The 21779-nt window shown below is 48.2% G+C and overlaps 1 protein-coding gene across 10 annotated transcripts in view; it reads right to left on the bottom strand.

Moving 5' to 3' along the window:
- Positions 1 to 21779, bottom strand: part of NRXN2 (neurexin 2) — a 318520-nt gene that overhangs the window by 139976 nt on the left and 156765 nt on the right. For all 10 annotated transcript variants that reach the window (XM_088137492.1, XM_088137483.1, XM_088137489.1 and 7 more), the window contains 2 exons: positions 18368 to 18541; positions 16706 to 16825 (listed from right to left, as the gene is read on the bottom strand). In XM_088137492.1, coding sequence (XP_087993618.1) covers positions 16706 to 16825; positions 18368 to 18541 — 294 coding nt within the window. The remainder of the gene's footprint in view (positions 1 to 16705; positions 16826 to 18367; positions 18542 to 21779) is intronic.

Genomic DNA, 21779 nt, shown 5'->3' with positions numbered 1-21779 from the left:
AGCTGTAAAGGGAATTCCACGTCTGGAAAATGAAGCCAGGACTGCAGGTGCCACCGTGCACACTCCACGTGCTCAAATGCTATGCCCGCCTAGTGCTTGGTGGTAACTCGGGAAGAAAAATCTGGGGAAATCTGAGCATGGAGAGAAGAGTGGATGGGGGGCCACTGGAAAGGTGCTGAAAACCCAAAGAGAGAGTGAAGACTCCCCTTGTTGGGTTCAAGCCAAATTTAGCTTAGACTAGGGGTGCCAAGTAATAATAATAATAATTTATTAAACTTCTATACCACCCGACTCTCAACTCTGGGCATCTCACAACACTCAAAGAAATTACAAGCAAAACAATCAAATGCAAAAGATGAAGGTAAAAGATGTCTCCCGCCCCCTCCCCAAAGGCCTGGGTGAAGATCCGGGTCTTCACGGCTCTTCTGAACCACAGCAGAGTGGGGCCATCCAGATCTCGGGGGGAGTCTTGTTCCAGGGGGCAGGTGCTGCGACAGAGAAGGCACATTTCTGGGGGCCTGAGAGATTACATTTAATCAAAGGAACCCAGATCGCGCTAACCCTGCAGGATTGAATCGGCTGGGCAGATACTGTTGGAGACGGGCAGTCCTTAAGTGACCAGGCGCTATGCCTTGTAGGGCTTTTTAGGTAACAACCAGCACCTTGAATTGCACCCAGAAACAAACTGGCAACCAGTGCAGCTCGTGAAGCAGAGGTGTTACATGGGCATACCAAGGCATACCCATCACTGCCCGCGCCACCGCATTCTGGGCCAGTTGAAGCTTCCAGGTGGTCTCCAAGGGCAGCCCCATGTACAGCATGTTGCAGTAGTCAAGCCGCAAGGTGACTAGGGCATGAGTGACTAGCTGGAAAACCACACCTGACTTCTTGTCCTCCTGCCATTTAGCAGCAGTTTGAGCCAAGTTCATTGACTACCATAGTCAGGAGATAAAAGCAGCCCTTTGCCTCAGGTTTCTGCTGACAGCACAGCTGCAGTGCCTGGGGAAAAAGGTGGTAACCTCAGGTGAAGGGGAGGTGAAGGTCTTGTTGCCCTCCCCGCCAAAACATTTGTGTCTTTGATACCGAGCCACTTGGGTGGCCTTGCGCTCTATTCCTTTGGGTAGCCCAGAATAAGAAGCCCAAGAAATGAAGCTGGCTGATGGATCTTGCCTTCAAGCAAGGGAAGCCAGGATCAGAGGAGGCAAAGAGCATCTTCTGTCCTTCAGCACTGCTTGCGTAAGGGAAGGGCTTCCAGCGAGGCATCTGGGCAAACTGAGCTTCACGCAATAAGCTCCCCAGTAAAGGGGCCTGTTTAAGCTTTGGCTTGGTCTGTGGCATGAACCCAACTATTGTGGTTTGTTCACTAAAGGTGAAGCAAGTGGTGGTTTAGTGCAATGAATGAACCAGGCCAGGAGAGAGGATATGCCCCAATGAAAGGGCTGTGGGGAATTAAATTTAGGAGCACAGTGGTCTGCCTGGGGGGAACAGTCAGCTGTTGGACCATGCAGAGATGGGGAAGGGGGAATTGCTCATAAGGAGCTCTCTAATATTTATCAGAGCCAAGGGGCCATCACGCAACGCTGTTAACCCAGCTGGCCAGAAAAGACCTCCTGTCTTCACAGAACAAGCGCCACCCGACAACATAAATGATCTGCTGGTTTAACAGGATAGCTGGTTCACGTAAGATGCTAAGACAATGCAGAAATCAGGTGTCTCGTGGCACCTTTTCCGAGTAGCCCATTTTATTAAAAGGCAGAAGCTTTTGTGCAGCTCAGTTTTTGCCAGCATAGACTAACATGGCCTCCTCCTACAAATAAGACCAGCTAAGACACCCAGCCCATTTTAGCCCAGGAAGGCAGGAGCAGGTAAGAAATCAGTTTCATCTCCCTGGTAAAGCATTTTGGCACAGAGCAGATGAAGGAGGACTTAATTTTACCCCTCAGGCGCTTTTCCTTCCCATTCAAGATTTAATCCCAAGCCTTCTGCACATGAAGCAAGAAGAGAGGCCCAGCTTCTTGAGCATGCACAGAGTTATTTCCTGTTGCGAGCAAAGTAAGGAATGACATGTGGGCCCTTCTCAAACTGGGTTCCCAGGGCAGAGGGGGCGAGGAGCCCCATTCGGAAATTCAGAGCAGCTCTAAGCAGCTGGACGGGCATTTCCGCTGGCAGCCTCAAAACTGTCTCTCTCTCTCTTTTTACCATCCTGACATATCTTTCCACTTTATTAAGCTCACAAAAGCTTTTTGTCAATGCCATTTCATCCCCTCCATTTTGGGGTAGAATGGAGGGGGTTGGAAAACAGCCAGATGAACGGCCATTTCATTACAATACCAAACAGGCCATATCCTGCCTGTCTGCACCCATTTGTCAGTGTGCTGCCTCCTGGGAAGCCCAGACAGGCACACCCTCTTCTCCGCATCCCAACGGCACGGGCGCCCTGACCCATCCGTTGCTCAGGCCAAGAGGCGTCAGGCCTGTGGCCTCAAGGAGGACTAACCACTTGGAACACCAACTTTGTTTCTGGGATTATTCCACCCTCTCAAGCAAGGGCAGCTGGGAATTTACATCTGGCAGGTGCGAGGGACACACTGGCTGGTTGGTGATGCCGAGGGAGGGCGGAGGTCCCAGCTAAAGGTTTTCTCTGCTTCGCTTTGGGCATCAGAAACAGAAGAGCGAGAAGAGGGTCCCAGGTCTTTGGCTGAGATAAATCCGGACAGGGCACAGCGCTTGGATCAAATACTGTACAGTATTCATATTCTCTCTCACACACAGACACACAAACACACCCTATTTTGACTCCTCAAAAGTACAGAGTGACGTTCGCACCAGGTCATCCAGGGGAAGATTCACTCTGATAACTGTCCTCCTGCGCCACAGACACACAGGACCACAACAACAACTCTCCCCCAAACTGCTTGGGGTGCTAAGCCATGGTGTGAGCAGCTACCCATAGGTCTGCCGCACTGGAAGGGCCCCTGGGAGAGGGAGATGATCCCCCAGAGGGGAGAACAAGGGCTCCTCCAGTGGACCTGGGCCCTCCCTCTTCTTCCTGAAACAGCTGTATTTGCAGAAAAGGCTTAGCCAGGCCACCAAAAGCCCTAGCAACCATTTCTGCACAACAGCCTCAACTTGGTTAGCTTTAACTAGTTCATTTCTTAGCGCCGCTGCATCTTATATGGATCCAGCCTGTCCTGCTAGTTATGGTTCAGTACATTATACGAACTCAAAGAGTGGATTCGTTCAAGTCACCAGGTTTAAAGTGGCACAGATACAGCTACCATCTGACAAAGAGAAAGTCCCAACTCTGGACCTGCAAAGGCACAACGCGGTTCCTGGTGCACACAGTGGGTCTCAGCTGCTTTGGGCTAAATGAGGACATCACAGCCCCACTAATGCCCCTCCAGGTTCCACATCTGACTCTTGCATGAGGGCCACCTACACATCGAAAGCAAAGCAAAGAGGCAAACAGGACTTGGGTCTGAGTTCACTGGTACAACTTTCAGTCTCAGTTTCCCTTCTGGGAAATGGGTGTATATTCACCTGAGCGGGCTGTGCCAAAGGCAAGGAAAGCGAAGACAGATCATTGGGAAGACATCAAATTGGGCTGTGTAAAATGCTAGGAGGCTTAAATGAAAGCTGGGTCTGTTGCACACTCCTTCTGAATCATCACAGGCATAAGAAACCTTCCAACTGTGGGAGTTGCACTGGGTTCTGCCCTCCTACAAGAGAAGACCCAGCAGATGCATTTGGACGAGCTCAGTCAAGAGTTAATCTTGATTAGTGATGTTGTGGCTTAATGTGCTCGGCAAACCCAGCTCATTCGATGCTGGTTCAAGGTGCTGCCCCAAAACTGAAAATGGGTTAACTCGTGTGCTGGGTTCAATGTATGGCAAGAAGGATAAGAATTTTGTTTTATCAAAGCGAGCCAGCCCGCTGCACCCAGCCTGCATCATTCCAAGGTGCTGGACAACCCACAAAGCCAGGAGAGATGATGGGCATTGTAGTCCAACCAGTCTGGAAGGCAGTATGTGTCATTAATTGAAAACCTCCTTCAGACTGGGTTTAAGAGTCAGAGTAATGGAGCAGGCAGGGGCTCCCTCACAACAAGATTTGGCTGATGAGCTTGGGAGACAGTGAGGGTCATTAAGGGCAACACGGCCACCTTTCCGCCTTATCTTCCGTCCTGTAGGAATTATAATCTAAAATCAGATTTTAATATTGCCGGGAATATATGGCCTGTTCCCCCATCCTGCACAAGTTCTCTCCGCTGCTCCTCTCCTTCCTCGTTGCCTTTCAACGCGCCCCCCACCCCACTCTGGTGCTGGAGTTTCCAAGCAGGCAGAGGCCTTAATAACAGTCTCCCGACACTTTAATTTGCAGCTTTTAAAAGCCGTGTCATTTCTCCTTTAATTTTAGCACCAGGGTTGCGAATCAACTACCCTCTGCTGCCTTCCTCACACCCACGGCCTCGCCCTATACATGGGAAGGATCATACACACGCGTGTGCATGCACACCTTCTTCTTGTGCAAAAAGGTCTGTGCAAAGGTGAGAGGGCCTGTCATCTCCCCCCACATGCTCCGAACGAGGAGGGCTGCTTCTCCTGCGTGGAAGATTATGCTACGCCCCACCCCAGATGAAAACCATTATGAAGATGAACCCACACGTGCCCAAAAGGGCTTTTCTAGCCAGGTGGAAAGTGCAGCCCTCTCAGGATTGCCTTTTGTTCTTCAGATGGGCTGGAGCACAGTTCCCATCCATCATGGCCCTAGATTCTGCTGGCTGGGGATGATGGGAACTGTAATCCCTTGTTAAATCAGCAAAGTGGTCTGTCTGGCTTGGTGTTCACATTTGGGAGGAAGGTCAGGGACAGAGCGGTTGGAGCTGTGTCACAGATGTAGATGGGCCTGGGGTGTCTGCAGAAAGAGGTCAAAAAAGCCAAGATGGTGGCTTTGGCCACGTGATCAAAGCCCCGCCCCCGCTTCACATGCATCTTGACTTTTTTTTACCCCCTTGTGGGTGCTCCTCCAATGATTTCCTATCTTTTTTTAAGCATCACATGCAATTTCTGTCTCCAAATGGTAACAAACTGCGCTGCTGATTTTCCACTGTAACTTGGTTGGAGGCAACCAAAGGGGTCGAGAGTCTGCAAGTCCCCCCCCCCATCAATATGGCCTGGAAGTAGCCCCCTAGGATTTCAAAGGGGGAAGAAGGGTTTTGCAAGCCCTCCAAGGAGATGCTATGGCATTTGGCCTCCATGATGCTCTGGAGGGCCTGGCCAGGGAACAGCTGGACTGGCTTTCCCAGCAGAGCGAGAAACATGGTGGCCAGACGGCCTCGAGGCCAGAGAGCTGCTAGTTGCAACTCCGGTTCTTTCCTTTGGTGGGGCTTTGCCTGTGGTGGGAATCCAGCTGCTTGGATTAGTCGTTCTGCGAGCCCAGGTAAAAGCTCCTACTCGCAGGAGAAGAGCACTGGCCGCCAGCCGTGGCCGAAGTAATGTCAGGATGGAGGTTTGGAGCCAGAGGTTGCCTGCTGGCTTGTGGTTCTGCCCAGGCTCAAGCTGCTGTAGGACAACTGCTCTGGATGTGCGCGCGCACACAGAGCATTTACAAGATTTACAAGATACTGGTATGGCACATAAGAGTAATAACTCAAGCAGCCAATCCAGGTTTGTGCCAAAGCTGCCCAAGGATCGATATTCCAGACAGAAAGCCATGCACGCCCAAAGTTCACGAGGCAAGCAATCCCGCCCTGCCGTTCTTCCTTTGGCCCCCAGCCCATTCCCTTTCGTGGCCACCCCTGAATGCTGGTAGCAAACTGGAAGGCGGAACTGCACAGAGAAAGAGGAGATGGCGGCGCACAGATGCACATGAACTCCCTTGTGCAGAGGGAGCAGAGGCCTGCAACCAGGCCCACCACAGAGAAAGGACTGAGCACCCCCGAACAAGCTCCAGCTGCCTACACACCACTCCGTGCCCACCCGGATGCCCTGGGGGTACCTCCCTTCTGTTCCAGCCACAGTCAATGGACGGTGTAACACAAACCAGCCGCGTGGGAAACTATGGCATGGCACACTCCAGATGCCCTCTTCCTCCTGAGGGCAGGAGTCGCCTTCTGCGGCCCCCCCAGTCAGCAGGCCATTAACGGAGTGACTACTGCAGGGTCCTCTCCTGCTTGAAGCAGCTCACCAGGGGAAGAGATTCAGGCTCCCAGGCACTGCGGCTTCCACCCGCCGACTCTTACCAACTCTTTCAAAGCGGGGACCGCTACCCCTCTAGCATACTTCAGAAATGGTCAACCAACTCCAGCGAAGACAGGAAGGGCGAGAAAGTCACACAGGGAGAGCCAGCTTGCCCCAAGCATTAGAAAGGGGTGGGCCCATTTACAGCTGGAGGGGGACACATTTTTCTAATTTTAATTATTATGTGAGTTCTAAGGGCCACAAATAGCGCGTCCAGTGATGTCACAGGGGGGCAGATTCAGACATTTACTCTTCCTTTCCCCTTCTTGCAGGCTCGGCTTTTGTTAACAATTCTTTGCCTCTTAGATCAATGCCTCAATCTTTCTCCAGGAGGAATCAGATGGGAATGTTTTTCTTTGCCAAACCCTCAAGCACCTGTTTAGCCAGAGAGAGAGAGAGAGAAAGAAGGCAGAGAGCAGAAAACTGTACCGATTTTGTGAGCTTCACAGCTGGCTTCCGACAAGCAAAGTCAATGGAGAAGCTGGCAGTGAAATCACAAGTCACGGTCACGTAATGTCTTGCTTAATGACCGTGTTGCTTAGCAATGGAGTTTTTGGTCCCAATTGTGGTCATTAAGTGAGGACTACCTGTAGCTGTAAATAGAACGGATCCAAATGACTGGGGAATTTGGTTAGGTGTGCGGTTATCAGCTCACGGCAGGTACCAGCATAAAAGAGACAATGTAATATGACATGTTGGATGGCTTCAGCGGTTCCTTCTCTGTGGGGGCACCGTCTAGATTCAAATGGGATGCCCTCGTATCTCCCTCTGAAACCGCAGATGGGAGAGCATTGAACCCGGCCAAGCTTAGAGCCCTCCTGAGTTTGGGGGCAATAACTTGACTTAAGTATCTAGCAGGTCTGGAAGGGGGGCAATGGCTATTTTAAAAAATACATCTTTCTGGACGGATGTCAGATCTGGATGTCCTTAAAACACTACTGCTCAACTACCTCTATTGCATACACACTTAGGAAACCTCTAAGAGTTCCCATTTCTTTGACTCTTGGTGATTATATGGAAACTTCCCTGTCATTTTCTTGGCAACAAAGCAGAAGTGGTTTGTTATGCCCTTCTCCTGGGGCTCCATCCCTGAGATCTCCTGGTGGTCTCCCATCCAAATATTAGCCTGGCCTGACCCTTAGCTTCTTAGCCTAGAAAGACATCTGCCACCTGCTGAAAGATGCTGGTGACAAATTCAGTTAAAACTGTAGCATTTCGATATTTCCACTCTGGTTTTTGCAAAAGCTTGCCTTCTTTGGCCTAACTCTACATATAGCCAGAAGCACTTCATCTGTAAAGGCCTCTGAATTACATGAGGTCCCCTAAAGCTTTGGCTGTGTCTCTCTGGAGAGCCTCCTGCAAAACGCCACCAAATGGCCCCTAAGAGGAGACGCCATATTTAATAAATAAAGATCTCAGTGCAATCAAATCAAACCAGCTTCAGCTTTTGCCCTGCCCTCTCTAGGTTTTTGGAGTGCAGCCCCACTGCCACTCTGAGCCTAGGCCAGAAAGAAAAAATTCTGCCTTCGTGAATGTATTTGTATTCATTTATTTACAAATCCTACTTATAAGCCCCACCCCTCCCAACTCCAGCAGGCTCTGGGTGGTGAGTAACAAGACAGAGTACAAAAGAAATTAATCAAGAAAAGCACAACGGACAACCGTTGGAGGGGACAAACCTTGACCAGCCTTGCACACCCACCTTCCAAAGGAGCCCTCCGCTCAAGGCTGGGCGGAAGAGAGCAGGGTAGGGGCTCTTCAGACCTCTGTGGGGAAGCTGCTCCAGAGGGCAGGTGTGGGGGCAAAGAAGGCCCTTCTGGGACCCCATCAGATGACACTGCTTAGTGGAAGGACCTGGAACCTGCCAACCAAGCAAAACATCCATGGTTTTGAAGACAGGCCACCCCTCAAATAACAAGATGCTACCCTGGACACGCGGTGCAAAGACCCTGGCCCCTTGAGAAGTCCATAACGCTGGGAAAAGTGGAAGGAAACCGAAGAAGAGGCCGACCAGCAGCAAGGTGGATGGACTCAATTAGAATGGTGATGGGGGCACTGCTGGAAGACCTGAAGGGCCAGGTTAGGGACAGATGGTCCTGGAGAAGATCTACCCACATGGTTGATAAGAGTCGACCCCAACTTGGTGGCACTTAATTGGTCAATCAAACAATTGAACAATCGGGCCCCAGAAAGTCCAGGATAGAGATGCAACTATTCTGCTTGTAGCTGGAGAGGACGGAAAGAGCCTCACAACCCTGCTAGAAAGTATCTGGGAGAAGTTAAGCCGCAAACAGCCACCTTCGGCTGGAAACGGAGAGCTTGCCCGTGCCAGGCCATAATTCTTCACCGACCATATAAGTCTCCAAGAGTCTTGCCTATTTATGTCTTCCTCTCAGATTTACAGTCCAAGAGACCTTCAAGATCCAGGGACAGCTGAGAGCACAGCAAGGATGGCGGAGCAGGAAAAGGCGTGTGAATCAGAGAGACGGTGGCACTGCAGGACCCCACTCAGAGGTGGGGGAAGGGGAGGCTGCTCCGAGGCTGTCGAGGCTGTTTTGCTGCCTAACGCGAGGCTGTCTCTGCCCTTAGGCAAGGTGAAGCCACCGCCGTCCTTCCATTCAGCCCCGGGGAGCTATTCAGGCTGGCCAGATCTGTGAGCCTGGCACAGGGCGGGGTTTCAGTTCCAGAGCTGACACAATGCTCACCTGGGACCCTGGCCAGCTTTTCCATAGCCGCATTCACACAATACGTTTAATCTGGTTATCAAATTAACCCATCTCCTGGGTTCACACATTACTCCAGGCTGCAACATAACCGAACAGCCTGGGTGATCGCAAAATACAGAGCCAGAAGAAGGCTAACCAACCTGGTTAACACTAACCAGGTTTGGTGTGAATTAAGTCACTGAATCTTTCTCTGATGAGGCTGAGCAGGCTGGGTGAACACAGGCCGTGCAAAATAAAGAAGAACTTTATCTTTCCTTATGGGCACACAAACACGTTGAGCTCAAAACAGCTGTTTTTGAGGGTTTGGATCCTGGGAAAAAACACACTTCTTCTAGATGTTAGGAGCTGGGACAAATCTTAAGGGCGGCGAGGGAAGTAACTGAATTCTTAGAAATTTCTCACTCCAATCTTATCCCTTTGAACCTTGGAAAAAAAACAGAGCCAACCAGTCGCTGGGAGTCAGGCGATATATAAATTTAATAAATTATTACTATTTAATAAGTAATATAATTAGAATTATATATAATTATATAATTATATAATTAAATACAATTATATTTATTTATTTATCTATCTATCTATCTATTTATCAGTCAATCATATTTACATAGCTACCCATCTCACACAAGGTGACTCTGGGTGGCGTAATTATATATTATATATAAATATAATTGTTCATTTTTAAAAGATTAAATTACGTATACCAAAACATAGAAGCAACACATAATCTTGTGCTCTGTAACCTGCTTGAAATATTTAAAAAAAATAATAATCTCCTTGGCCAACTGTTTGGTAGGTTGGGTGGCTCAACACTCAACAGGGATTAATATCCAACTATTTTAGTGGTCCAAGTACAATAAGGGAACAAGCTTCTTTCACCTTCTCAGTATTCCCTCCATTCAAAACACTCCCATCCGAATACAGAATATTCAAAACCTGCCAAAGAAAGTTCCAAGTGGGATTGTTTCGTTCCAAGCTCTAACATGTATTGACAGGGCTGGCTATGGCAAGTCACTTGGAGATCCCCAGTTAGGACTCCAACTAGCAAAACTCTGTTCGGTGCCATCATACGCTAGTAATCTGCACTTCAGCACGCTTAAGAGACGCTTGCAATCTCTCTAACATGATATGCTTAGCTATAATATTCCCACATAGCTTCCTCAGCGACAGTGTTCTCCCCACAAGAAAACTGCAAAAGGGGGAGGACCGAACAGCCTCTTTTAATAGATGGCACTAGATGGTGGCATCTGACTGGGAGAGATGGCCCTTGTGCCCCTTCTTTCCAGCTTGCTTCAGGGTCTTGGCATAATAGGGCTCATTAAAGACTTCCCCGTCCTCACTGCCAGCCCCTTGTCTCATTAAAATGGATTGGGCTGTCAGCCCCAATATGCGAGTGGCTTCATCAGGAGCGCAAGAGCTGGGCGGCAAACAAATAGGGGGCTGTGGAGGAGAAGCAGAAGGAAGGATGCAGTCGGCCCCTGGATTTGGCTTTCTCTGGTGCGATACGCCCCCTTCGGGGGGGCAACAGGGGAAATGCGCAGGCCTCCGTGGTCCAGAGAGAACCAAGCCACTCTTTCTCCAATGTCTCGCCCTGGCCTGGCTCTTGGCGAAGCACCGAGCTGCACGAAAATGCCACAGCAGCCCGGTGAGTAGGACAAAGGCAGCCTTCCTTAGCGTGGGGTTTTGCCACAGGCCTGTTACATCCTGGGCTGGGTTCATGCGCTCGCTAAGCTAGGCTCAAGTGAGTTCAGGGAACTGGTGATGAAGCAGCTTCTTGTGTGAAGGAGGCCCTGCTGCTTAGCCAGAGTGCGATGCATTTTTTTAAGGTTCAGGATATTATCTGAACACAATCACCGCAATGGGCTAATTTGGGCTTTCACATACGGAGTGCATATGTTGTCCACTGTGGTTTCAGGAAGCAGAACAGGTGCTCAAGAAAGCAATAAAGCATATTAAAGTCCAGAGCATGGCAGGGCGGGCAGTGATGGGGGCAGCCGTTTGTGCACCCGTGACCCTGCTGCATCACAAGCTGCACCGGTTGCCACTTGGCTTCCGGGTACAATTCAAGCCACTGGTTATCACCTTCAAGGCAGGGCCCGGCTGTTGGGGGGACTGCCTATCTCCAGAGGCCTCTGCCCGTCTGGTTCTCTCCAGCAGGGCAAGTATGCTCTGGGTCCGATCAGTTGGAAAGCGTCAGCCTGCAGGACCCCGGAAATGGGCCTTCTCTGTTGTGGCACCCATAGAGAGTGAGGAAGGGGACCTTGATGGAAATCGGCAAGAACCGTTCCCTGGGCAAAAGGGGCCGAAGCACTTTTCGAGTCCAGAGCAAAGAGAAGACCTTTGGACGTGGGTCAGGCAGGCGCCTCCCTGATTCACAGGACTGTAAGAAGTTGGAGGTATGGGGAGGCCCAGCACAATCAGACTCGCAAGATTCTGTTATTGTAGCCAATCTAATAAAAGGAGTTTTAGTCTTCCTCTGGGACTGATGTCCTGGTCTGGTCTCCCCAGTGGGGCTGACACACCTGCCCTCTGGAATGATGTCCCCCCAGAGATTCACGAGGCTCCCGCCCTTATTTCATTCAGGAAATTACTGAATAGCTGGTTGTTCTTCCAGGCTTTGGGGATATGGTGGCTGGAGCTCCTTTCTGGGTTTTCCTTTGGTTTTCTTTTTCTTTTATTGTTTTGTTTTTGTATTTTGCTCTTCCGGTCTGCTATATTCTTCTTATATGCTGGTTGTTTTTAGTGGTAAGCCACCCAGAATCATTTGGGAGTTGGGTGGCCTGTAAATTAAATAAATAGATAAAAATTAAAAATCCCTGCCATTTTGCTACTATGTCCGTGATTTATTAATGGAGCGTGCAATTGGTTGAGCAACTTGGGTACAGCTGGAAATTTACTGGCCAGCCACCACTTCATTCTCTGTCCCATCCTGGATCCAGATCAAACTCGCCCATTTTGGCATCCCCAGATTTAAAGAGGATCTGAAGGAGACCAGAACTTTAAGGCAACAAAAGCTTTGCAATTTCAGCACCATGGAGAGGTCTTTCCTACTGCCCCCAAGAAAGGGACTTCTTTGAGCCAATGTTTTTCTTGGATCCACACAGCATTTCCCTGGGACAGAAACTCCAACTCCTACACAAGGGAACATGGCTTGCTACCAAGGAAGGATCTAGCACAGTGTTCCTCAACCTTGGCAGCTTTAAGATGTGTGAACTTCAACTCCCAGAATTCCCCAGCCAGCCATGCTGGCTGGGAAATTCTGAGAGTTGAAATTCATACATCTTAAAGTTGCCAAGGTTGAAAACACTGCTCTAGCACAAGGCTGCTATGTAATTTTTATATGCATGATGATGATGCTCAGATGCTATGGCCCAAGGGTGCCATCCACCCAACATGCTTAGCTGTGGAAATAATTCAGTGTACTGTGCAAAAGCCTAACAAAGGTTAATTAATAACCCCACCGTCTCATTGTAAAGTAACTGAATGGGCTGGATTTCCCTAACATTAGACACACACACACACACCCTAACCAAGGTTAAAACTAACCAAGCTCAGCGTATTTCACAAATGCAGCTGCCAGGTCTTTAACTGACTTGGTTAAGCACAAACCCACTTATTGTTTTTAATGCCTCTGGAAGGATGTCTGGAGTAGGTAGAAAACCTGTTGGGGTAGGATAGTGGGGAAGAATGGCTTCTTCTTGTGAATTAAAAGCTTCCATACTTCATTTCGCTGCATACCTTGTCAGCAGATTAAGATTAATCATGTTGTAATTAAAAATCAAACCTCCAGGCCCCATTATATGGTACCTGTGAATATCAGGTGATGGGGACTGATATCATGGGAATGCAGTGTTACGTCCTCTCTCGACGCATTTATTAGAGGCTGTTGCTAAGCCATTGTTACTTTCCTGAAGACAATTATCAAGCAGCAGGCACCCCAAAATCTGCCCATATTGTGCAAATTTTGGGCAGGAGCAGACCGAACCCCAACGAGGGGCAATGGCCAAAAATGCACCTTTGGGTCAGGCTGTGCAAATTGATTCGGCTGGAAATGTTGAGGCAAGAATTGAAAGAAATGAGTGGAGCTGATCTGAGCTATCGGTTTGATTCTGAAAAAGGTGCTTGGCGCAAGCACACTGAATCATCCGGCTGTTCTGATGTTCCAAATAGTTTGGGTGATTTGGTCAATGAATCAGTTCAATTTGTTGGTGGAACCCAATGGCCTTCTGAGTCAGCCCCAGCACTCACTCCTCAGAACAGCCACACCCAGGCCTGTGGCCTCCCTTCGTCTCTGGGCAGGCCAGCTTGAAAAACAGGGTAGGGTCCCTATGCTCTTCCATTCCTAAGACCCCCTGGGAGAGGGGTCCCTATTTTCCAGAGGGGGCACCGTCAGCACAAGCGATTTCATCCCCAGCCACCTGTAATTCCCCTGACCCATCCTGAAGGCAACTGTCTATGATAAACAGAGCAAAAGAACCCAAGGAGTTAAATTCAGCTTTGGTGGAAAAAGAGAGGTCTCGGCTGGAGGAAAAAGGCTGCCTCCTGCTTCCTGTCCCTGGAAGGCCTGCATTGTGATGGGGAGAGAGGCTGGGCTCCCCAATAAACTGTGATCAAATTCTACCACCCATTTGCTGGTGCTGCTCTGTCCTCTTATTTGAGAACGAGTCCTTGGTTTCTCCAGTGGATTTGTCTTTGAAAACCCTTTTTCAACATCCATGTTTGGCTCCAGATGCTTTTCTTTGGGGTAGTTGGTCTCCTACCCAACTGAATTTTGCCTTCCCCTAAAAAGAAAACATGTTTCCAGTCAACACTGTTTGGAATAAAGGCCCAGTTTAAATAGGGGCACCGGAAACTGCCTTGAACCATTTAACTTAGCCAAGTCTATTCTGGCCTCTGCAGGTCACAGCTCCTGGATAACTTTTTCTGGGCTTGGAAGCTAAGCAGGGTGGAACCTGGTTTGTCCTGGGCGGGAGGTTGAAGAAACAATCAGGAGAGATAACTGCAAATCAGATGCATGTTACCATCAAGGGAAAAAAAAGCAGGAATCAAGCTCAACATGGAGACCTTACTTCTATTTTTTCTTTTTCCTGAATGGTAAAGCCCTTGAAGGTTTTATATAAAAAGTTCCACCCCCACCACCATATAAACCTACCAGCCCTACTTGAAAATGACAATGATTCAATTTTACAAACGGGTTTAAACTAGGTTGAAAATTTAAACTTCCAGCACCCTTAAGACACCCATTACCTGCCAAATAAATCTGTAATTTCAATTTAACATTCTTTCTATCAAAATGTTCTTTAAATAATTATTTTCTGCACCAAATCCTCTAGGACCTTTAGCACACTTAAGGCACATAGGGGGGAAAAATCCCTAAAAATGGTTTAAAATTTGCTGAATGCTTCAGGCCCACCCATTCCAGGCACAGCAGCCTCTGCCACCATGCTTTTAAGCCTTTTTCGAAAATGACTATTTTCAGAATAACTTAAGAAGGACGGGTCCTGGCTGGAAAAAGTGGCAGACAGAAGGCACTAAAATGCAGAGGTACAGTGGTGGGGCTGATACACTTAGGAATCTCGGCCCTCACCTTACTACCCATTTCCCATCTCCTCCCCAGAGCGAACGCCTCACCCAGGCGGTGCTTCGCTGAGGGCCGCATCATATCCTACCCGTCTATAATCACCTCGAAACGGCTCAGCCTTCCCATCGGCTGCTGTCGACAGAGCTGAAGTTAAAAGTCCAGCGTACAGCAGCAGTCAGGTAATTATGACTAACGCTGTTCACACTTTAACCTTTAAATTTCAAGCCTTTCTCGCAAAGGCTCTAATCTTGTTTCATTGCCAACGGCAATTTGCGTGATGCTGCGCCCTCGGGGAGAGCGACGAAAAAGATTCCTTCTCAACCGGCTCCCCAAGCCTTGCTTCAGGTTTGCAATACGGACCGTGAGGGGTCTAAGCAACAGCTCCCCCCACCCTCCCGACGCATAAGAGGTTTGGCTTTCAGGAGCTCCGACGCAAACTAATCTGATTCGGACTAATGAACAGATTGCCTGTAATTATCTTTCAGGTTCCTCACTTCTCCAAATTCTCCGATGCATTTCTTAGCTCAGAAAGTACGGCCAAAAGCACTGAGGGGATTTTTTTTAAAAAGGGGGAGAGGAGGCATTGTAGGATAAATTACATTTAGAAATGCATATATTTAGGTCCAGCACATTTATCAATGCGCTTTTTGGGAGAAAGTACATTCACAGTGATTTTTTTTTTTAAATCACAGAAACGTGCAGAATGGACAGAAGCAAAATTGTTTATCTCTAGATTGACTTCCAACCCTTCTCTGTGTCTCTTTGTCACACACAGAGAACAATTTCCTCCCTGCCTGGACTGCAAGGCCTACCACATCTGCTGCTTTACAGACCTTTATTTCACTCTCTCTTTATTTTGGTCTTTGACCATAAATAAATCAACTTTGAAACTTTGAAACCTTCTCCTTGGTTCCCAACAGTCTACAGGCTCCTTGCCCAAGCCCACTTCTCCCTGGGCTCACGAGACCCCCAGGGGCCACAATTCCGAGTGATTCCCTCCCTGCAACCAGACGCCATGGGGTTTAACCCTTTTGCTGAAACCCCCAACCCAGGCGTTTTCTCTTTTCAAACTGCATTTAAAGCCCAACCTTCTGTTTCTCGTTAGCTCTGAATGCTTGCACAACAAGACGGAAAAAAAAGAATCCAAATCAAAGCATTCACTCACTGGGGAACGAATGAGATATAAAAGGTCTCAGAATGCAACTCAACAAACAAATAAATAAATAACACTCTGAGGGAAGGATGCTTAAAAGATGTGTTGGGGGCAAATGTACAAACACTTGAAATCATTACTGTTCGTAGGATGATGATGATGCAAACGCATCCAGAACATAAATCCATGTTTTGTGGCTGAAATTGTGCAGATCTTCTTTCTCTGATCATTGTCTATACACACGGCCTTTTCCTTTGCATTTTTGCCTTCTGAAGTTTTTATTGCACTTTTTCTTTCTTTGCTCTCTTAGTAGAGTGGCCGCATTAACATCAGCCTCCCCGCCTTGACAGACCTGGTGGTCTTCAGATACTGCGGAGCACAACTCCCATGACTTCCAGCTGGCTGAGCAGGCCAGCTTGGACCGATGGGCTGACGTCCGAGAGAGGGGCCCAGTGGGCGGAGAGGAGCATAGGGAGGGGGCGGCCCTGTGGAACTCCATGAAGGTGCCCCGTTCCTTTTGCTCTGGCCGCTCTTCAAGGATCCGTCCTCAAGTGCATCCACGGATGCCCAGGGATGGTACATGGCATGAATGGGTAGCTTTTTTACCAGCAGGGCTGCCCATGCCTTTTGAAATGGAAGCAGGGGGGATCCCTAACCCATTGCTGAGGATTTCTCCTACCCTGCCCGCCGCTTCCCCAGGAATCTGCAATGTAGGCAGGCAGGAAAAGTCAGACAAAAGAGCTTCCCCTGAAAATCTGCATTTGTAGAATTCAACCCTTCAGCTGCTTTTTAACAAGGATCCATTCCATTGATCTAGTTCTGAATCACTGCTGGTCCTGGTGAGCACCACGGAGGCCCCAGTTAAGGCCTGAGCAGAAAGACCACTCATCCCAGAGGGGGCTCACCCCACAAAGCCCTTTGGCAGGGCTGCTCAGAGACCCTGTTACCGTGGCCCCTCCCCCAAGGTCTGGGCTTCTACACCCCCCCCAACTATCCTGCTACTCACGGTCATTGCACACTGGGCCGCCGTAGGAGGTCATGGTACAATCGCAAGTATAGCCGTCCCATTGCTGAAGGCAGACGCCCTGGTTGGCGCAGGAGTCCTCCGTACAGGTGGTGCTGGGGCCTGGGGGGCAGGGCAGGGGGAAAAGCAGGAGGCAGAATCAGAGGACAGTTCCAACCCATGGCACTATGAGGGCAGAACAGCAGTCAGGAAGGGCATTGCTTCCTGGGAATTGCAGGTCAAAATTTCCAGGAGGCACCAACTTGCTAACCCTCCGGCAAATCTTGGGGCCACAAATCTGGGGCCCACTGAGCTGTATTAGGAGGGGGCAAGGGCAGCCCTGATGGCTGTGTTCACACAACATTAAACTCTAAAGTCAGGTTAGCAAGATTAAATTCCAGTCTGGATTCACTCATCTTGATTTATGCATCAATCCATTTTCTGACCTTGCAGATTACAACGGATCTTAAACTGATCAAATGGGTTGCGTTCACACAAAAACTAGCTAAAGTTAACACAACCAAGCAGCCTTATATGAATGCAGCCATTCAGTTTTTGCCTGATCTGATTAAGTGTGGTGTTGTGCAAACTCCATCACTGTGTTCACATAATATTGGGGCAAGGGAATCTTAATGTCCTCACCTGCATTTGATGCATGGACAGATATTCACCTAACAGAGCACCCAAACCTGCTCTTCTTTGTGTAACCATAGCTTACTGATTAAACTAATTGGCTGGAATTGCACAGAAGGCTACACATAGTCTGAAGTTGTTAGTTCAGATTGGTTGGCTTCACCCAAGACAAGCTGAAAACAAGCAACTACATTCCACTTACCATGTTGTCTAAGCTGAGGTACAGTTAAACAGCTAACCACAGAAAGGCAGGACAGGTTGATTACAAGTAGCCACCCGAATCCAGAGGTGCGTTCACAAAATACACCAAGGCCTAACCCTTCCCTTGGCAAAATGGCATTGCCATGTTCACAGAATATGCAATGCCCAAAGAGATAAGCCTTAATCTGGCTTTGCATGACAGCTAGGTTCACAGAATGGGCTAAGACAAGGGCTGGGTTCCAGGAAGGGAGGGCAGGCAGGCAGGCTTTGGATGAACATATTATCAGAGAGAATCCAAACTGGCGAAGCTGCAGAGAAAAGGTGACTAACCTTTTCTTAGCAATGTCAGAATATTTTTAACTGAGCTTCAAATTTGAACCCCCCTCCTGCTCCCCAAATCAAGGGCAATCTGCCTTGCCACGAATGTGAAATGGCTGTTCTGGAGCAGACTGGACGTGGGGGGAGTCCACAGCAGTGTTTCATCCTCTGAACAGGCTCTTGGGGAATTCGAATGGTCAAAACAGCCAGTTTCCATTTCCGAATGGGGTCTTTCAAATTCCAAGCAGTGCAGCTGGAAATGCGTTGGGTCCCACTCCTTTTCCATGTTCTAAATCATCCCTCAGGTCCCATCTACTTCCAGCACTTTAAAAGGCAATCAGCCTCTCTTTCTGTTCTGGATTCTTGCTTTTTGGCACGTTCTTCTTCCCACCTCCCCTTTTCTTATTTTTCTCTCTGCCTCTTTCTTTTTTGGCCTTTATCTTTGTGTGAACCCGGCCAGGGCAAACCTTGGCTCAGCGCAACATGGGCATCTGTGCCCTTTCTCCTCCTTACCATCACAGCCCCTCTCAACATGCCCAATCCGGTGCAGGGCGTCGGCGATGAGGTCTGGGAGTCGGCCGTTGAGATCCACGGAGGCCAGGCAGCCCTGGAAACCATCCCGAGAGGCAACGAGTTTGGGCAGGTTGTTGAACATGCTTTTGCTCAAGCCTCCGATGTACAGCTCCCCTGCAAGGTCAAACACAGTTGCATTAGCATCCCTGATGCCCTGTTGCCCTCCTGCTCTTCAGTGCTCTCAAGGCTGGTGCCCACACTGGTGCCCAGTTCTTTCTGACACTGAATGTGCTTTTGGAGAAGAAAAGGAGACTACACATAATACTCACTGGGAGTCAGGTGGCATATAAATTGAATAAATCATCATCATCATCATCATCATCAACATTGATATCAATATCTGTATCTATATCTATTCAAGTCAGCCTTGGTTCCTGGCAACTGCCTGGCCAAGTCCCTTCATTCTTGGCATAATTTTCAGAAGTGGTTTGCCTTGTCTCCTTCTTCCTAAGGCTGAGAAAGAGGGACTGGCCCAAAGTTACCCAGTGCTAGCCCTACAAGGTAGACCAGACTAAGGAACCAATGCCATACAGGTCAGGTTTACTTTTATTGCGTGTCTGAACGTGCTTCCCCCTCCCTCCCTTTATCCTCATGTGAACTAAGGAGGGGCTTGTCTAAGAGGTTTTCTCAAGTTAGTTTCTCGGCCTGGGCTGAGGCTCCACTTAGGTGACCTTTGCAGCACCAGGACTCCCAGTCTCTCAGTTTCTAGCCCAGTGCCTTTAACCACTACACCAAACTGGCTCTCCATTTTGAACCTTATCCGCATCGAAAGCAGCATTTTCCCAACCTTTCCTCCTTGCAGCCAATGACCTGGGCTGATTCCGAAAAGGCTATGTTGGGTCAGACTGGCTACTACAGAGATGGGAGACCACTGGGAGATCCCAGGGTTGCGGACTAGACTGGGAAATCCAAAAACCACCCAAGAAGATGATGGCGAAGAAAACTACAGGAAGCCCCCAAGCAGCCAAGCTCAGTTCAAAGACGTCTTTATTAAACAAAACCCAGCTGGATACAAGTGTACGGTTATGCACTTCGAGACTACAGCTTCCATCATCCCCAGCAAGCCCCAAAAGGGAAAATCATCCTGCGGGTCCAGAAGATGTCACCTCCCCACCCTCCCGAGAGGCAGTTTCTCCTTAGATCTAAAGTGCTTTTTAAAATTATTTATTTGGGAGCTCGTTCTACCTTAAGGACTGAGAGCGGCTCACGGCAGTTTTGTTAAAGGTCAAAGCCCACATTAGATTGATTATGATGTCTACAGCTCTCTCTTGCGGTTTGGATTCCTTTGGTTTAGCTTATTGAATTAGTTTTTAAAAAACAAACTGTATCAAAACTGTCACACTTAAAAGCTAATTTAAACCTAAAAGCATGAAACTACCTCCCCACCCCAACCAAAACATTTGCCCACAGGTTGACATTTGACTTGGTTAAAGCTATGCACAAAATGCCCTGATCGTTCCAAATACTTTGCCTTCAAGTCCAGCTTCTCCATGACAGATTAGTGCAAATAGAAGTAACTCTGCCTCTGAGATCTCAACCACAAACATTTTTATCCTCCCCATTATATTGTTTTCCCCTTGCAGTGAAGATGCGATTAATTTTATTTTAACCTTTGGATACTCTATTTCCTTCCTTCCTTCCTTCCTTCCTTCCTTCCTTCCTTCCTTCCTTCCTTCCTTCCTTCCTTCCTTCCTTCCTTCCTTCCTTCTTTCCCTCCCTCCCTCCCTCCCTCCCTCCCTCCCTCCTTCCTTCCTTCCTTCCTTCCTTCCTTCCTTCCTTCCTTCCTTCCTTCTTTCCTTCCTTCCTTCCTTCTTTCCTTCCTTCCTTCCTTTTTTTCAATTTAAAGCAAGCATGAGAAGCCTTAAACCAGAAGGAAACCAGGGAAAAATTTTCCACTGGCCACTGCCCCGGAGTTTTAAACACCAGCTTTTTAAAACCCCACATGTGGGGGCAGGAGTGAAAGGATGAATTTTAGGAAGGATAACCCCTTCCTATACATGTTTGAGTATCCTTTCAGATAGGAGCTTCCCACACCTACTTTACAGAATAAAGAAAAATAAGTGAACCATGTATTATGTTTTTAAAGGAACACAAAGGAGAAAGAAACAGCCAAAAGCAAAAAATTTTAGAGTGATTGAGAAATTCTTTCCATGTTCTCTGGGCAGTGTTGTTGGGCTGGCTTGTAAGTGAAGGCACAGAGGGAATATAATTGTCATTTCTTGAACATTGCAGGGGGTTGGACTAGATTAGGGGTTCTTTTGAGAGCCTGGGGAAATTCACAGACCACTTCTCAGCAAAATGTATTTAAATGCATCAAATGAAATAACTTCTCGGATAGATGGGCAGCCACATAAATTGGATCAATCAATCAATCAACCAAAATAAATAGGAAACCAATTATGTTCAAATACAGTTATCAAAATATTAACAAAGAACAAATATATAATCCAGTAATATCTGTGCTTCTTAATTACCCCATTAAATTGATAGCAATGTCCTTTTTTAGGGTTCACTAATTTTAGGGAGTGAGTTTTAATGAAGTTAGCAAACTTTCCTCTCCACCCACACGCTCTTCCCCCTGCAGCTCTTCTGCAATTCGATTCCCATTCATCCTGGCTGGATGATGACCAATGACCTGACACCCTCAAGGTACTTCGCTCTATTCAATCCACACTCTTTCAGCCAAGATTCCCTCTTGACCCCTTCGCTTCTCATTCCACGGCACATACTTCTTAAGGACCCATTTTCTCTGCATGCAACTTCCACTTGTTTCCTTGACACGCTTCACTCAGCCTTCCATGACAGCACCCTCTTACACGCAGCCATTTTTGCTTCTTTTGAAAAACTTTTACCATTTTCTCCCCTGACAGCCCAACCTGCAATCTTCCATAGGCCATGGTCACAGATATTGACTTCAGCCACCCATCACAGTTTGGGTCAATTGAAGCTTTTATATCAAACTTTTTTAGCAAGATAAAGAAGGCAGAGATTAGGTTACATACAGCAGTCCCTGCTAAAGGGAAGGACAGAACTGGTCAGTTTGGGCAGAGCTTGGTCAGTGTGCCACAAACACAACCAAAGTCAGTTGGACTCCAAATTTGCTCAGGCCGTTCTCTGCAAACTAGGATCTTTATTACAGAGACTGCCTTACAAACCAACACAGAGTTGTACGCATTCCACTAACTTGGAGGTACCTGCAATGTACTGACCCATTCAACATATGGCGTCAGCTCTTCAGGGTAGACGAGACTAGGAAACCAAAGTCATGCAAGGCTAATACTACTTTTATTAAAAGGTTATAGTAACAGGATCTTGCAACTCTGAATGCGCTTCCCCACCCCCCAACCCTTTA

Source organism: Python bivittatus, unplaced genomic scaffold (genome assembly GCF_059951505.1).
Source record: "Python bivittatus isolate LINGU-HERP-01145 unplaced genomic scaffold, Pbiv_v1 ctg000180_np1212, whole genome shotgun sequence".
NCBI classification, from domain to species: domain Eukaryota; kingdom Metazoa; phylum Chordata; class Lepidosauria; order Squamata; family Pythonidae; genus Python; species Python bivittatus.
Note: the sequence above shows the minus strand (reverse complement) of the source record. Positions and strands in the feature narration are given on the sequence as shown.